The following is an 18,980-nucleotide window of genomic DNA, read 5'->3' as shown; positions in this document are numbered from 1 at the left end:
TGCTTTCCTGTCAACCTGGGGCCTGATATGGGGAACCTACTCCACCTTTTCTCCTTTCACACTGACATAGCCTGTTCCTTCTTCAGGGCACAGTCTGCCTCATATTTACATGCAAAGCCTCTGGGAGAGGTGAGCTATTACCACCCAGGGATATTAAAAGTAAAGACACACTTCTGGATGCCTCTGAGCCCCAAAGAGGGGGAGACTGGTAAAGAGCTTTGGGGAAGCATCATGACCTGTTCACCCTGTTGTTTTTAGGCATCTGTCCTTGCCCAGTGACAAACACAAGACCCTGAGGCAGAGGAGCTCCCTGTGTGACCCAGCAGGGCCAGTTGTGAACCCTCACCTCACCTGGGAACTCTTGGTGGATGAACAGAAAAGAACAACATGCCAAGAACCAAGAATCCCTAAATTTGAGTTATGCCCCTTTCTGAATTTATTTTTTAAATATAAATCTTGAGCAAGGCATTAACCTGTGATTTGGCCATGAACCCAGCAGACAAAATTCCCAGATCCATCTTCTTCCTCCTTTCCAGCATTTAGTAAATTGAGAAATGGAGCTGGACATAAAATTAGTAACTGGACCTTTCTCCCCAGGGATTTTCAAGTGATTTGGCCTGATACTTAGCAACTGCATTTGCTGTTTGGTATAAATTCTTACATGTCAGCTGGGACATACAGTGGGGTTGCACTAAAACCTGAGCTAGGGATCTTTTGAATGGTGGGTGGTGCCTGGCCTTCAAAATCCAAAACACATTTGGGCTGAGTGTGTACAACAAGCCTCTTTCTGTGGTTTGCAAATATATTCTAGGCATTCTTGTGTGATACAGCATCATTTCACACTCTTCAGAGTGCCAGGTTACTTTCTTTTTTTAAAAGTGACATTTTATAAGGAGATGTCATTAATCTGAGTCACTAGTTTATTTTTGCATGCTTGAGCTCTGGTTTGTGGTTAGGGAAATGGTGACAATCAGTCATAAATTTGACTTTGACTCTGTGTGAAGAGGACCATTAGAACAGGAATGAAGAAAAATCCCACCAACTGAAGGTAATGACAGCTTTCAGTGAGAACAGAACCCTTAGGGTACCTATATTTTAAAAAACAACCAATGACTTTGCATGCCTCCATTCTGGGCATCCAGATGCTGCTTAATAAGCCTTGGTTTGCAAAAAGAGGGTGCCTACTCATTTTTTAAAAATGAATCAGAGCTCCAAAATAAGCACTCAAAGCCAGAGACTTCCAAAATCAATAACAAACATAAAAAGCAAAATAACAAACTGTGTCACAGAATTTGATTCAGCAGCAGTAAAAAAAAAAAAAATATATACACAAAAAAGCCACCAAACCAAAAAAAATAATCCTCTGTTTTTGTGCTGTACAAAGGTAAAAAAAAAAAAAAAAAAAGATGTTTCAGTGCTTCATCTTTTCTTAATATAAAAGAAAAAGAAGTTGTTTCCAGCTGACTCTGTACAGCTGCAGGAATGTTCTTGGCAGGAAAATGTTTGAAGAAATAGTTCATTTTAAGCAAATATTGTGGAATATTTATAAGAAACTAATTTTGTCTTCACAATCATGTATTTGCCCTGCAAGTCGACTCTTAGAGTCTGAGCACCCCAACGGGAGAGAGAAACAAGAAGGGTTCTTATCAGCAGGGCTGATTTGGAATATCTGTGACCACACAGGGACCCAGAACCTGGTGAAACCCCCCAGTTGCAGCTCTGTGTGAGTGTGCACGGCACAGACAGGCGGCAGAGCCTGTCTGGCACACAGAATGTTTGCTGGGAGGCTCTGAGCACACCCAGCATGTGCACACGATAGAGCAGCGCTGTTTGCTTGGCGGTTACGAAAGTCCCTTGGAAAGAAAAAGGCATTAGACAGCCCATTCTGCTGTATTCTAAAAATACCAAGGGCTTTTAAAGTAATTTTTCTAAAGTAATATGGGAGGTAAGGATTAATTGAACCTACTGGCTTAGGGTATCTGCATTTCTGCTCAAAATTAATGTGACAAATTAAGTTTTTATTTAGTTCTCCCTGGCTGAGAAAGGTTGCAATTATGTTAGAGTGTTTACAGCTAAAATATATGTTTAAATAATAAATATGTGTTTCAGAAACCATTTTAAAACTCCTTTTTTAACACAGTCAACTCCATTTCAAGCATATAAATATTTCAATTACAAAACTTGAATACACGTAAAATAAATTAAAAATATATTATTTACATTTCAAATTATTTATAACATGCTGCTTGACAGCAACAAATTCACTCTTAAAAGGGAGCTGTTTGGGGTTTTTTGACTCTTAACTTTACTTCTGAATTAGGGTAAGATTTATATTTTAAATATCCATGCAGCTCAGGTATTTACATGGATTTTGCTATAATCAAGTCTGAGTAATATAGGACCTTTATGATAATTACCTTCACAGCACCTCTCCAAAGAAGGTGACTAATCTTATTACTGTTTAGAGAAAGGGAATTGAACTTTAAGTAGATTATACGATTTGCCCAAGGTCCCATGCAAAGTCTGTAGCAAAATGATGCTTAATTTCAATATTAGGCTTCCTCCCCCAAACCACCTGCAATTATAGCTGAAACTGAAGCTGGAAAAATCCACATGAAAGTGCTCTGCAAGACTCATTCTTTTTCTTTAGTCTCTGCATATCTGGTTTTGTTTGGGATTTTCTGAAGCCCAGTTAAAATTATGTTTTGTTTGGATCCATGAAACAGCAGGATGAACTTTAAAATTTGTCCAGAATTCAATGACAAAATAACCTGGCTGAGTTTGCTCATAACTGGGCCTTACTGGCAACTCAGGATGAGCCTGCTCCAGTTTTGTAATGGACTCAGATTCAGAGTTTGACAGTTCAATTTTATACTCTATTAAAGTAAAACAAAAATGTTCTTCTTGGGTACTGAAAATTCCTTAGACATTTTTAGAAATGGGAAGGCAAATGAAAGAACTTATTTTGTACTTCATAGGTGGCTTGTATGTGTAACTTGAATTATTTATAGATCACTATTATTTAGGGATCACTCAGCTCATGCATTTCTGCACTTGTTTACCGTGTTTGTCTGCTTCTTTTAGAAAGAATGTTTTTTTCTCCTATATGATTTTTGACTGCTCTCATAGGTTATGAAATGAGAAGCTGTTCTGTAAGAGAGAGGCAGTGAAAGAGTTGCAGCCCATTGCAGCATTCCCAGACAACAGACTGGCTTCAGTCCGGACCTCCTCTAACATTATTAATTCCATGACAAGGCCTTGCGAACATCAGCAACAATGTTTTGACCAGCACTCAGTCTCCTGAGATTAGAAATTGACAATTAATGGCTTCCACTAATAAATAGAATCAAGATTTATAATGAAAGATCCAATTCTGCAGCACCAGAATCGGAGCAGTTTCCTGCCAGCCCCTTCACCTTTCCCTGCTAAACGTCTGCAGCCATAATGGCTTCAACACTAACACACAAAATGCTTACACTGGGCCCAGGGGGCACTTTCATGATCACATAAGGGCTTCAGAATAGGGCTCATTTACCATCTCTCCTTTTCTGGAATGCCCTTTCATCCACACTTGTCCTCAAGTGGAAGGATGAGAGAGAGAGAGAGAATAGTGAAGGACATTAGAGAATACTCTTCACATGGAAAAAAATGCTGCCATATGTGCTATGGAATCAGTAGGGGGAATGTGCTGGATATAAATTAAGCTGTGGTGTTGATTTAAGATTTACAGGATGTAAGGTAAAGCATCAGAAAACCCTCTCACCATTGGGAAGTGTTGCTTAGATATCTCAGGGAGGCTGGGGGTTTTTTTCAGTATTAAAATAATGAAAATTACAATTTCTTATTAAACTTCAAAAATGCTTTTGGAAAGCCCTAAGTTCAAAATATAAACCTTTCCTTGGATCTGTCTCCCTGTGCCAGTGGGGGAACTCTGCCATGGTTTCTGTAGCCCTGGCCATGGCCATTGGGGTTAAAACCTGCCTGGGTTTTAACTTTCCACAGATTTTTGGGGAATGTCAGGCTCCACCATTAATTATGTCCCGGGAAAAGAAAGGATTTAAGGAGCTGGGAGGAATAACAAAAAAAAAAAAAAAAAAAAAAAAAAAAAAAAAAAAAAAGGGGTTAAGAAACAAGGAAAGGGTTCCTGTGAAACTACAGGGGCCCTTTTTAGGTATGAAGAGTCCACTGTGGATACAACACAGTGCATTTGTTTGCTGCTATGAAAATGATATTTACAGCAAGTATCCAGGCTTTAGGGATATGCTGTTCAGAGGTGCTGAATTCTGCAATCTCCATCTCACTGAGCTGCAGCTACCAGCAGCCAGTTTCCCTGGAAAGTGGGATCACCTAAATGTTTGTTTCCTGTGGGCCCTTAGCTATTGTAGTGCTAAACACAGAATTATTCACACAGGCCTTTATCCTCCCCTTTCCATGGAATAAAACCCACTGAGCTAAATTCTGGGCCAGCACAAGAAGATGCAAATTCCACTAGCTATAATGGGTTCCTGCCACAGGTAAATTTGACTAATTATTTTCATAAAACTGAGCGAGGCAAGGATTCGTGTGTCGACATTTGTTGCTGATTTAGCATGTGGCCCAGAGAAAGGACAGGCTGGCTACAAGGAGACAAAGCTGTGAGACATTAGCTATGAGACAACACCTACCTCACTCCAAACCAGCATGGTGCCGAATATGACCTGTAACCCATCAAAGAAATTGTCTCCTATGATGATGACAGTGGCACCTCCTGTAGTCCATCCTTCACTTGGACTGATGGCTTTGATACATGGTGTAGCTGCTTTTCAACACACATGAAAAAGAGAAGTATTCTGCTGTTAGAACTGGATTTTAATGATAGAAGACGTGAGAAAAATAAAATAAAAGGAGCTTTCATTTCCCCCCCTTACTAACATAAAGATTTCAGCAATCACATTCTTTGTAGTACATATGCATGACCTCAAATTCTATCTTTGGAAGCATTTTTTTTCCTTAATTAATTTCTGTTTGGTTTTATTATCTGCATTGAAAAAAATATTTTTTTTTTTAATTCTACATTAGCAAAAAAATCACAGCATGATGGGCAGAGACCAATTGGAAATCAGGACACATCCCTTTTTTTATTGTATATGAAATGCACAAGACCTAAGTTAATAAAACAATCTCCAGTAAGCTTGCTTTATTATCCATCAGAACCCAAACTCACCAAGGAAACTCCCATAAATATTATGGAAAATATTGGCAAAATAAAAAAGGGTGTAACCCTCAGCATTTCTCTAACTGTTCTGCAATCAGATCCAGGTTGTTCAGTATTAAACCATGCTGCCCTGATTAATGCTTTGGCTACTACAAAAAAAAAAAACCAACACCCCACAACCAAAAGCCACAGCTGCCATCCAGTCATTCCAGTTGTATTGCATCTACAGGATAAACAAGATGTGTGTGCAACACATTTTGCCATATCCATGGAGTCTCACAGCCACTTTCTTGGCATTGTATCTACTCAGAGCCTCTGAGAGGATGTTGAAAACTCAAGTGCTGCTCAAATCTTGGATGAAGAGCTTCTGTTTTAAGATTTTGTAGGCAGAAGCAGTCTAAATATTGGTGGGCTGGGGCAGTATAAACATTCACATATTGATTCTCCTCCTCTGCAGCACAGGTTCACCTTGGAACTTAACAGTGGTGAAGCAAGAGAAATAACATTACTGTAAAAATAGGTAGAAAGCCCTGGGTAACTCCACTCCTGCTCCTCCACTCTGCTGTGGAGCCTCAGGGTGGTCACACAGGTTGATGGAAAGAAGCAACTTCACCCAAGATGCTACCAACTTTTCCTTGCATGAGATGAGAGTATGGCATTGGTAATGTTAGATAACATTTTGAGTAAAGCAGGTACCTCAACAATTTCATTATTCATGGAAAACAGGTTCAAGGAGCAGCATAACTCCACCAGCCAACCTCAGTGCTGGAAAGAATTATTCTTTCCTGTAGATATGATGCCAGAGGGAAGAGGCTGCACTGCAAACTTAGGAATGGGTACCACTGCCCAAATTTAGGGTTGGTGCCATTTGGCTGTGAATTGCTACTTGATGCAAAGGCTGATTGAGCTGTTAATTTGGTTTGTAACTTTGATTATTTGATGACATACTCAAGGAAGAGAACTCAGGCACTTCCTCAGGTAAGGACTTAGTAGGAAGATGGGGATATTAAAACCACTGTGTGTTAGCACCATCCAGCAGAAAACCCTTACCCCCATGAGTTACTCAGCCTGGCAATGTAGTGAGTTACTTAATGAGGCACAGCCCCTGTCCTAAATTCTTCTAATTGTAAAGACAGGAAATTAATTAATTCACAGAAGCCTAACTCAAAATGCTCCAGACATAAAGTGCTAAAGAGACCCAGTGCATCTTTATGATTCCTCAGTGAAGTTCTGGTTGGTTGGAGCTGATTGTGAGAGCCAGTGTGGCTGCTGGGAAGCTCCTTCCCCCCAGCCCCTGGGCAGGGAGGGTGGGTGGGGAGCTGGGAAGAGGAGGGAGCTGGAAAAGGAGCAGTTGAGTCACCCTGAGCAGAGTTTCTGTGAGCGCTGCCCCAGCCTCACACCACTGGTGGTGGCAGGCACAGATGGGGAGCAAACCCACCCCAGCCCTACCTACAAAAGGTTGCAAGTGTCAGAACAAACTTTTCCACTACTTAAGCTGATGGGGATGCCAGCTCCAGGGAAAAACACAAACAGGCAGCAAAAAAAATCATTACCCTGCTCCAAACTTGGCAGAGCACAGCCATTAACTTTTACATGAGCTAACAAAAGAAACATCCTGACATTACCGTCACGAAAACGTAGCGCGCGCACAGAAGTAACTTCAATATGTTTAATTTGGATTGAAATTACTTGCATAAAACTGTGTATAAAAACCACTGAGATGTCCAAAAGCAAATGCTTTTCCTTCAGCCAAGCTCACAGCAACAGATTTACAGTGAAAGCAGCTTTTCAAAATGCCATCTAACCCTTTCACAGAATCAAACTTTTTCATAAATAAAAATTAAAGTCACTCCCAAATTACACCCTTTCCAGTATTCCCAGTTGATTGTGGACACATACCCCCCACAATAAAACCCAGAGATAATCAGTTTCCCATGTGTCAGAGAGTGAGCTACTTTTCTTAAAGACTACAAGCAACATTTTTTTTCCTAAATACCAGTGAATAAAAACTATTTGAGACCATAAGCCATTAACAGAAAACATATGCAGGCTTTGCTGAAAGGGTTGTCAAGCACTGGAAGAGGCTGCCCAGGGAAGTCACCATCCCTGGAGGTATTTAAAAGCCATGTAGATGTGGCACTTGGGGACATGGTTCAGTGGTGGGCTTGGCAGTGCTGGGTTTAGAGTTGGACTCAATCTTAGAGTTTTTTTCCAACATAAATGACTCTACAATTGAAAATTATAGATTTAAGTAATCTTTAAAGTGAATGCAAGATATTCTAGTGCAGTTACAGGACCCCACCAAAAAGTTGTTGTTGTGCTCCCTACATTGCACTCCGAGGTTCAAGTTGCTGTCCTGTCTGTGAAGCCTCATGTATTTGATTGTAATATTTTATAACTGTATTTGCTTCATATCAAACATGTGATAAGTCCCATCCATGGGAGCCAGGGGGACTGAGGCAGACACTCAGGGCTCTCTGCCGAGCTGGGGCTGTGAATTCTTCACTGGGACACTCTCACCTGCAAAGCCACTGTGACCAACAGCACATGGCACTTTATTTAAATATGTAAAAATTGCGCTGAATCAGTGCCTCATCAAACCTGCTGGCAATAGTCCAGGACATCTCCTCTGAGGATAAAAAGTCAGGACTTGGTGGTTTAATCACCAGGGCAGGATGGTGCCCTTTGCAGGCCCAGCCTGAGATGGAGAAAGAACACTGTGCATTCCCAAAATATTTCATTATTTCCCATGTCACAAAAACCAGAGGGACTCCCCAGCTTTCCCCACACAACCTCTCTTATTTTAAGTGTCTGTAAAGGTTGGAAGGGCTGCAGGAGCTGCTGCCCAGCCAGGGAAGTGGCTCTGAAGGGCTGCATCCCAAGGAAGACGTGCTGAGGGAGGCATCCAGACTGCTACCTGTTTTTGAGGGCACAAACCGTGTTTATACAATGACATATTTGCAATAACCAGTGTCATTCAGGACACTGGTCTGTCTAAAACTTTGTCTTCCCAGGCCCTTTGCTTGGAGCACCAAGGAGGATGGAATTGGGTCCCGTTGGCAGCATCACCACAGGTAACACTGGGAGGGGGCAAGGCAGTGACCTCAGCTCTATTTCTGCCCCTGGTACAAATGTCTGGCCAGCTCAGGCCCTCAGCTCTTCATACTTCTGCTCTTAATCACTTGGCAACTTTCAAAGCACTGTCTGGAAGGTGTTTACTTCTGTGCAACCCTAGGAAAACAGAGCTAGGAGAATAATCTTTTCACTGGAGGCCTTGATTTTTCTACATTTTGTTTTGGTCAGAAGACAAACCAAAATACAGAACTTTTCTTTTTTTTTTTTTTTTTTTTAGAATGCCATGTTCCAGAGTCTCTACCTGGAATTAACTATAACACTTTTCAATACCTCCAAGAAAAACAAAATGTTTTGTTTCAAAATATTATCACTTCTCATGCCCTTCTGTAACCCCAAAGCATAATTTCTCAAATGGTGTTTTTAAAACAAATAGAAAAAAAGGTTACATAAAATTTAACTTTTTCTGTAGAAAAAGAGTTTTTAATCCAAGTCTGAAGCTTCACTGATAAAAAAATACAGTGAAGGACTTTAGACCAGTCCTAATCGAGGCAGTGAAGTGTACATGATTGATAACATGAACATACTTTAGGTCCAGGGAAGAATTATAACAAAAAAAAAAAGAATAATTGCTCATTCCTACATATGTAAACTTTTCTCTTGTTGTTGTTGAATGAACAGCTGGAAGCCAACTACAATAAGAACCAAAGAGTTTGGCAGCCCAGCTATCAGACAGGATTTTCAGACTCTTCGGTGTGAGTCACATTCATTGTGTTTTCTCAGAAGAGCTGGGCTGAGGGAAAACCAAACATCTCCCTGCAGCTGCAGCAGGACCTGCAGCTCCTCACTGAGGGCGGTGTGGCCACATCCTCCTCCTGCTGAAATGGCCTGAGGGCTGGGAGCCTCAGTGAGCTGCTCTCCTTCTTTGCACAGCACCAGGGCAAGTCAGAGCCCACCCGTGACAGTCCCACCGTGCTGCTCCCAAGGGCCAGGCTCACACACAGAGGTGGCAGAGGAGATTCTGCCACCCCAAACTTACTGAGGCCATTGGGAATCTGCCACTGGCTTCAAAGCTAAGGGCTCTATCAAGAAACATTAAGGATTTATGAGGAAAAATCTTAATGGCTCCAAGGAAAACAACGTTCGTATGAAATCTTCATTTTTCTCAACGTACACATTGTTAAAATCTTATCACCTCCCATACAAGGGATGGCAGGTACCCACTCCAGCACATGGGGAGCAAAAAAAGGAAAAGTTTTTTGTTGTGTGCTGCAGTGTGTTCCTGTGTTCCCACACTTCCCAGCTACTGATACACAGGGATTTTTCTTCCCTCAAACTGTGACAATAAAATGATTACCCCGCCACAGTTTAGCATAATGGTTCAGAAACGCTCGTGGCATATTGCAGAGTTAAAGTGGAAATTATTAGGTAGCTCTTCTTTGTTATAATAATGATCACTCCACAAATAAAAGCTCTTCTCCCAAAGGTACTGCAAGGCACAAAATGCTAATTCTGAAGATTATGTGTGCGCTTTTATTAAATATTACTCTGCCCTGTCTGTTTGAGGGCTTCACTGCTCTGATTGTTTTATGAGTGCCATGTTAATGTCAGCCCCATCTTGCTAGCAGCAGGCACACATTTTAGCTTTTGTATGAGAGTTGATCAAAGGCCACGTGCTGAGGGAATTGCTGAGAAAACACGGACAAGCGATAAAAATCTAACAGATTAATTGGTTTAAATTTCATTTCAGGGCGTTGAACTTTGGCTCAGGACACAAGTACTACACTACCAGTCAGGGCCTAATTACCACATTTCCAATTTGCCTCTGAACAATGCTTGGCAGGGAGAATAATAACAGTACAAATAATACTAATAACAATAATAATAATAATAATAATAATAACAACTAAACAACAGCAACAACATCTCCTCTTAGCTTCTTGTACACATTTAACAACCAACTTTGTGTGGCAATTTCAGGAGGAAATTCCTCTCCCCCACCACCACCCACCTGCCTCCTGAGCATTTCTACCTGCCTCAAACAGCACCTGATGACAGAAGAAATAACAGACAGCCTCAGGAGCATCTGAATTTACAGAATCAATAATCTACCAACTCCAGCCCCTCACAAACACACACTGGACGTTTCATACTCTTAATTAGGGACCTGCATTTCTAAACAGAGATAGCTTTTTATCCTCCAACAGACATGATCTGTTCCACTGATAGAAAACAGAGGCCGGAGGGAAAAAAACATATTTACCACAAAGTTTATGGGTGGCCTTGGAATAAGGGTTAATTGAGCTTAGAGGTAAATGTTCACTGAGGTGAATTAGTGGGATGCACAGCTATCAGCAGGGCTCTGGGACTGCTCCTATTTAGCTTCTGAAATGTATTTGCTCTATGATTAATATCCAGTTTGTGCTGGTGACTGTAAGAATGACCTTGCCTGCAGTTTTTATCGTGAAGTGTGGTTTCATCCTCTATTATTCCATAGATGAGGCTCTGACAACAGTTGCTGCATCACAACAGGAGTTTAAAGGATAGGGCACATGCTTTTATTTTTCTTCTCTCTAAGAGTATTGTGACACGCAAGGAGAGTTGCATAAAGGCAGTTAAAACTGGAAATTAAGAGGAACAGGGAATTTATGTCTCATCTTAGAGGAAGTACTGAAAATATCTGGAATTTAATTTAATTTTCCTTTTTTTTTCCTTGGGTAAAACCTAATTCCAGGCTAAATAAATAAATGAGCCACAGATTAACCCACAGTTTATGGGTCTGATCCTGCAACCCGTTAAATGCTTTCACCAAATGACTGACTTTTCAGAATATCAACACAAATCAGTTTTAAGCACTCAAAACCATAACTTATGGAAGTTGTGATTCAACAAAGCACTCAAGTAAGTGCTTAAAAACCCCACTGAAGAAGTTGCAGGATAAGAAACTCCATTTTTTAAGATAGTTGGGCCCTGTGAAAAGCTCCCAAGAGCTGGGCAGTGGATACAGACCTGGGGCTCCCATTTCACAACAGCCTTGGGTCACTTGTGGATCCCCTTGTACAGGGCAGGGCTCATCCAGCCTCACACAAGGACCAGCAGCAGCACAGCCAACACAGCAATGCCAACACCTTGGCCCCAGGACTCAGCACTAATTCTGGGAATTTTTTCCAATTTAAAAGAATAAGCCAAATATTTTTGAGGGGTTGAGCAGGGCTGTTTTGTGGAGTAGGGAGGGAAATTGTTCGGGATTTGGGAGGTTTTGTTTTCCCCTAAATAATATCCTCTTTCCTGAAAAGTGGGAATTGTCAGGCTGCTGACTACTCTGAGCATGCTGAAAGCCTGAACCCTAAAAATTCTGTCTGCCCAGGCAGTGGTGCCATTCCAGGCTGGTGTGTGGGGCATTGCTGGGGCTGGCATCCAGCACAGGCAGCTGAAAGCAACTGAAGATTATGAAACCAGCCTGGATGGGGAAAAGTCCTCAGGATCAGCCCAAAGGACACTTCAGGGAAAGGGAATGTGGCGGAGCTTTTATGTATTTTACTGGAGCATTAAATCTTCACTCTTAAGCTAAACAATGTGTTTGCTGCTTATCTGGGTGAAGTGATGATCTTCCTGCCTTCCTCTTGCGTCTCGAGCCGGCTCCGTGTCCCATTCTCTGCTGACAATGAGCAGCTGCTGGGCAGGAAACAGGGCAGCAGAGGTTTCCCCCTGGAGCAGATAACTCCTGCAGCTTTGTGCGACACAGGCACGAGGATGTGATGCCCTGCTCCTCGATATTTGGGGTTTTAACATATGCAAGCCTTAAAGATTACAGCACCCTGCCAAAAATGGCAACCTCCTCCCGGTCCTTCATGACATCTGCACTGGGTGAAATCACTGAACCAAAAATACACGCGCCGTGCAATCCCTCCAGGTTGGGGGAAGGGAAAGGAAGGGATGGAAGGTTGCATTTTTTCTGGTTTCCAGTAGTGAAATTAAAGGTCTTGGCTGTGATTTTTTGCTGAACGTTTTGGATGCACGGCTCCCATTAATGGGAAATGAAAATGTAAATTACCTGGGATAATATTCCACCTACAATCAATACTTAAGCCAGTGTTTCTCTTTTATCCTTGCTGATGCCTCAGCTAGCAAAGTTACATTTCATGGAGTCCTCTGTGTTTCTCTTTCCTTAATGATTTCCAAAGCTCTCAGTTGTTGATCAGTGCCTGAAAAATGACTGCATGGAAAAAGGAGGCAATCCAGAATAATGAGAGACCTGTTACAAAAAAAAAATCTGCTCTGTATTTTACTTACAACATTTCCATAAAAAAATAATTTAGTTATCTCTGTATGATTGCAAGAAATGTATTTTCATTCATTCTCTTCAACCCTTTCACATCACAGAGGAAGTTCTGGGAGTTTCTTTGCTTATTTGGGTTATTTTTTTTTTGTTTTACTTTAGGAGCTACCTCCTACTTTCCAAAAATTAATAAAACAGTCAGAGTCCTTAGTATCTCCCTGCAAGTCAGTAAAACTTGACCTCCAAAGAAAGGTCTGTCATGTCTGTTTGGCAAATAATAAATTCCCCAAGAAAAATGCAATGTTACAAACCCACTTAAAATTATGTTAAATTAAATAGATAGTTCAACCTAAACATTTATATATATAAAAAATACATGTTTTCCTCTTCTTGAGAAATATATCTGCACTCTCTCTAAATGTATATATTTCAAGAAGCCTAATTTATTGTCAATTTTTTTGATGTGCTACCCTGATTTTTTTATTCCTAGGAAATTTTGGGCTGACTTTAAGCTCAAATTTTTGCATTCATCATTTTTGCCCCAGAAATGCAGGACTTTCAATCTGAGTCAGCCATGAGGAAACTGCTGCAGGTGGCTTTGGCCAAACATTGCTAAACTAGTGCCTGCCCCTCAGCTTCAGCACTCCCTGTGCTCTTGAGCAGCTCAGGTGCTCAGGGATGCACAGACTGAGTCAGGAGGAAAACCAGACATCCAAGAATATTGCACGGGGCCTTTCAAATCTTGGCATCACCTCCATCTGCACAACAGGGGATGGGTTTGCTCAGACCTCAACACCAAACAGTGACTGCTCTGCTCCCCCAGGGATGCACAAACATATTTTGACCCCCAAGTGAGATAAATGTTTTACCACAAGCCTCCAGATTAATGCACCTCTATTCCTCCAGCCCTTCCTCCACCCCATGGTGCCACTTGCAGAGGAACATGAATATTGTGTGGAAGCCAAAGGCAATAAATACCATGCAGGGGACTGAGCTGTGACACATGGATGGGATTGCTGTATCTGAGTATGGGCTCCAAAATTTTGTTAATTAAAGAGTGAAAAAAAAATTGTATCTGCCTTTCCCATTGCAATTTCAATCCCTTTCCACCATCAACTTCCCTTATGAAGTTATGGAGCCCAGTTAAGTCACTATGACTACTTTAAAAACAATAGGCATGTTCAGAAAGGAGACTGCATCTGCTTAAGTGCACTGAAGTTTAAAAATAGTTGTACTGATGCAATTTCTGGGAGAGGATGGAGGCAACCTTGCAAATGGAAGCCCAAAATGAATACTATAAATCAGCCCTAAAAGTTTGTCAAAACAAACACTTCTGCATAGTTCTGATACTCCAAAGCATACTTAATTTAACTGACTGGTTCTTCATGATCCAGCAAAGAATTTTATATTTGCTAAATGTTAACCCTGTGTTTTACTGCGTTGCTAAACCTCAACTCAACAGAAGGGCAGGTGGGTACAATTTCAAAATTCCTAGTTTGTTTTACCACCAACCCTGTCCTGTTTCCTCATTTTCATTTTCCATCTGCACCTTAACAAAACAGTAAATCCCTCATAGTAAATCTCCCTAGAGTCACAGCACAGGACTAGACAAAATCCTGTAAGGTGCAACAGGCTCAGCATCCAGAGCACAACCGGCTGAGCCTTGAGGCTCCAACACCCACTGGTACATCACGGCCACACTGGCAAGGTTCAGTTAGTGATACACAGAAACTATTCTAGGTGAAACATAAAATTCAATATAAATCTAAATTCTCACTGCCAAACCAAATACTAGTATCAATTACATTTTTATTACATCTTTCACTATCACAAAGAAAAAAAAAAACCAGAACCCCACATCCCTCAAATTAATCCCCCCCAACTACATTACACAGCACAACAATCAGAAATTCACCTGAGATGGATTCTACAGAAAACAAAGAATTTGTTTTCCTGAAAAAAACAAGATCCAACTAATATAATTTTCAGCTGGGGTCTCTTTGTTCAACAGAACTGAGAAAGTCTGCCCACAACAGAGAGCTCACAGTAATCGTCTTTCAGAAACAAGAACAACCCGTGCAGAAACACAAAGCAGTTCTGCCAGGGACAGGGAGTGCCTGCAATCCAGTTTCTTCAAGGGAAATTCAAGTACCCTAAGAGTTCTTATTCCTCATCTGATTTCTCTCACAAATCACAGGCTCTCTAATGCAATTTCTGGAGTCTGAGAATCATAAAGTCAAATATGAACAAGTCTAGTGGAAAATCTGTGACGCTAATCTTGGCCTACGTTGTACTTTTAACAGGCACTGAATTTGTGCACCGGATTATCCAGATGGCCATACAGGAATCATCCTGATAGGATTAAACCTTTGTGCTGAACTCTGCTCCATCTGTTCTGGGAGCTTTGCCTATCGCTATCGGAATATGAATGCTCAGCCTAGGGCCAACACCACGACTGAAAGCACCCGTTTACCACACACACACACACACATGTGTACATGTGCACACACAGCTCCCCAAGTGCTTCATTAGTAATGTGAGATGAAGTTACCCCAAAGTTTACCACTAAAGAAACATATTGGTTTTATTACTCGTTTGAAGAACAAAGCGCGCTATATCTAAATTCAAACAAAAGAGCGTTTTTGTTGTTGTTCTGGGACTTGTTCAATTCATTAAACCATAATACTGCCATAAATTTATAGATGAAGGCATGACTAAACATAAAGCAGCAAGGCTCTTCATCTTTGAAATCTATTAGTGTATGAGGATGTATGACACAGTCGCACTTTGAAGATGTCATGGTTAAATATTTCAGATTATAAAACAGCCAGCAACAAAACACATGCGTGCACTCAGCACTGGTAGCTGCTCTTTGCAGCTCGATCTAGTCACAGCCCAAGAACAGAAAAGTAATAATCAGTCCCAGCAAAAGCAAAGCTTATTCCCATTAATGTTTCTTTCTGCTTTTATTATCTATTAACGACAGTCTCCTGCATTCATTGTTGCAGCCTGCCAGATGCAGCAAAGATCCATATTCATCATGTGCAAAAATTGTGCTCGGGCTGTCTCTGACAGGTTTCATAGAGCTGCCAATGGAGGGACCAAGGTCTGATGCATGGCCTCAGGTTTTCAGGCCCTGGGCCAAGGGGAAAGGTAGGGAATCTGGCTCTTCTGCAGGAAAAGCATCCCAGTGATCAGAGGGTTTAGCTAAATTTCTGTTCTGGCCAGAAATACTCAGAAAACTAATGAATATCTAGGACGGAAAGAGTGGATATGCAAATTAATTAATAATAATGAATAATTATTATTACTATTATTTATAATAATATATAATTAATAATAATAGTAATAAAAATATTTTTATTATTGTTATTAGATTCAGCAAAGCAATATAATCCTTAGCCCCTGTTTGTGATGGCAGTGGGACAGAGATGGAGGAAACATAACCTGCACTGCATTTCACATAGCAGCCACGACTGCGTTGCACAGACTGAGACCCCCTTGTCTCTGCTGAGCTGTGTCTCTCAGAGTGTTCCTTCCTCTGTTCTTTGTGCTGCTCCAAGTGCAGGGTCAGGCACCCCCTCCCAGCCATTTAGGCTTTACTTGCAAAAACATAAGCATAAAATTATATTTATAGTTCACAGTATCTGTCCAGCAATGACACCACATAAAACCAGCACGCTGAAAATCTGAGTGAATACTTTGGACTCGAGCCTACAAATGCTTAGAGAAGTTGTTCTTTCAATGTCTCTGATAAAGTCATGCTAGGTCTTTATTTATTTATTTAGGGCTGCATTCAGACCACCTACCTCAGGCATTGCAGCCTGTCAAACGTCAGGCTGCAGCTCTGGCTGGGTGAGTCAGCCTGCCTGAATTAGGATCCTCTTTCCACGATACAATAAGCAGAAATGGGAAGAAACCTCTGCAAGCCTGGAGACCCAGGGAGTTCCGTGCTGGCTCAGGGAAGTACCAAGGGATCTCAGCAAGACGATAGCATAGGTGGGGAGCAGCCAGAAGCAACCTCATAAAAAATATTTGGCAGCTGATATTGAGCAGGCACCTGACTCTGGGCTTTCCTGCAGGCACCTCTGCTCAGGCTCAGGGCTGAAGGAGGAGGCAGCACTCACTATCACCTTTAGGGTCGCAATCCCAGGAAAAGAGTAATTTTCCCCAAAGGGCTCCTAATCACAGTAGCTTTACCTTCCAGTGTCTCAGAGAGCCAAACATGGTCAGAAATATTTCTTTCACCTCCTCTTTTTCTCCTCAAACAGCCCAGGGAGTTGAGCCATGCTTTCCACCTGAACGTCCTGCAGGAAAGTGCTGTGACCTCAAACCCCAACCCATGCACTAATGCTGTGGCTGGAAAGATGAGCAGCGCTGTGGTCAGGCAGAATTTGCTCTGAGTTCTGGCCTTCCCTCTGGGCATGGATCAGGTAACACCAAAACTATGAATTCCATATGCAAGCCCAGGTTTTCAGGGAACAGCAACACGAGCTGTCTGTTCAGCCTCCAGCAGCAGGGAGAGATCCAGCACTCTGCTGCCATTTCATAACTCAGGAGGGACTTCTGTGGGAAAAGCACTTTGTTTTTTCATGGGATAGATACTGAACCTCTGAGAAAGCTGCTACAAAACCATAATGATATGGTATTAACCAAACATAATTAATTCTGAACTTCCTTATGCTCCCAGTGCTAACAGGCACTTCAAGGGCAGTGCAGCAAACAGCACACAGGTTCCTGTAGCACCCAAGACCAGATTTCTGGAAGCATCCACCAATCCAGTGATTCCAGTAAGCAACTAATATAATTTTCAAAGTACCTCACAGACAGATAGAAATTCTGTAGCCAGAGTTGTAAGAATCCCACTAAGCAGCTACCTGAAGCTCTAGGCACCTTGGTGCTTCATGAGTTTGGATTTAGGTACAAGAATTCCCCCAGAAAAATTCCTTTGGGATACCTATACTCTTGGATGGCCATTTGTCTCACAAAAAATTGATCAGAAGTTTAGAAAATCCCAAATATTCACATCATGAAGGGCAGTATCTCTTTAAGCATTTCACTGTGGCCATTGTACCTTAACTTACACATCAAATGTTTGAATTACTTTTGAGAAATAACCTTAAACTTCTAAATTTCAGACAAGTTTTTCATGAAACGTTATTCTTGATCTTTTTAATAAACTTCCTAAGCCTATTCGCTTTGCTCAGTGAGGTCATAAACCAGCACTGCTTATATTACAGTCACTTTCACGCTAAGGATTTGTTTTGTCACAAAGAGAACTATAAATTCATGGAATGAAGGTGGAAAGCAGAAAGGACTAATTGTGACACACAAAGCTTTCTGGTTATGCTCAGCAAACAGTTTGGGCTAGGATTTTAAAAACCACTTTATGAAGCTGTACTACTGGCTTTAATGAAAGCACACTTTTTGCAATGCCTTGCACTCCCAAAAAGTCTTGTAATCTGGATTTGAGCCAAACACAAAGCCTTTCTTCATTCCAATATTAATTATTACTAGCTTATTTTTTATTCTTTGCTACTAAACATTAATAACTTTCAAATAGCAAACCAGATTAGAATAACAACTCCAAACATCCCACCCTGGTGGGCTCCATTTTCTGCATCAGTGTCCTGGTTTATGCTATTAACTCATTTCCTTGCATGTGGAGGAGCCTTGTCAAATACTCATTTTTCTGGGGAAACACTTGGCAGACAGAGACTTGAATGCTCACTCCAATCCTCTCTCAGTTCAGTGACAAGATGAGTTCATTATTTGTGAAGTTTTCACCTAACCAAACCTTTAATCCTTAAATTGTTATCACTGAGTTGATTCACAGCTTCAGGCACAAGTTTCATGCGTGCAAAGACCTTTTATAACCACTGATTGCTTTGGGGTATTTAAATATTGGGGTGCTCAACATGAAACATTTGGAAGTGTCCAAATACCTGCAAACTGCTATGAACACCATCTTCTGTGAAAATAATGACATTTTATAACATCCAGATGAATTGTCAAAAAAATCACTAATTCTTGGCCTTCAACTTCCCAACCACAATTCACAAAATTATTTTCCTTCAAAATTTGCTCAAAACAGCAGGGGAACTGAGTCAAAAAAGTATCTTTTCCCACCATAACACCAATAAATCATTTCCTACAATGAAAAAGATAAATTAGAGGAATTTGTTCAGAAATAATATTAATCATACCACAATAACATGATGTTTTGTCACTTCCTGGTGTGCCCATTTTGGAACGTTGGAAAAACTTCACTGCCACAGCGGAGTGTCTCTCATATATTTCTCCAATTCTAAAGTCATTCTACTCCCCTATGATGCCATTGTATTTGTGACATAGTGGCCAGCAAAGCGAATTAAAATATAATGAATACCCATCATCTATGAATATTAATTTCTTATTTGAGTGCTGCTGAATGTT

The 18,980-nt window shown here is 41.1% G+C and overlaps 1 protein-coding gene across 9 annotated transcripts in view; it reads right to left on the bottom strand.

Moving 5' to 3' along the window:
* EBF1 (EBF transcription factor 1) overlaps nucleotides 1-18,980 on the bottom strand; it is a 265,144-nt gene that overhangs the window by 62,710 nt on the left and 183,454 nt on the right. For 5 of the 9 annotated variants that reach the window (XM_074552027.1, XM_074552029.1, XM_074552034.1 and 2 more), the window contains exon 9: nucleotides 4,665-4,798. In XM_074552027.1, coding sequence (XP_074408128.1) covers nucleotides 4,665-4,798 — 134 coding nt within the window. The remainder of the gene's footprint in view (nucleotides 1-4,664; nucleotides 4,799-18,980) is intronic. The other 4 variants (XM_074552028.1, XM_074552030.1, XM_074552035.1 and 1 more) reach the window with 1 other exon arrangement.

Source organism: Zonotrichia albicollis, chromosome 15 (assembly GCF_047830755.1).
Source record: "Zonotrichia albicollis isolate bZonAlb1 chromosome 15, bZonAlb1.hap1, whole genome shotgun sequence".
NCBI classification, from domain to species: Eukaryota; Metazoa; Chordata; class Aves; order Passeriformes; family Passerellidae; genus Zonotrichia; species Zonotrichia albicollis.
The sequence above is the reverse complement of the archived record's forward strand: the minus strand, read 5'-3'. Positions and strand labels throughout refer to the sequence as shown.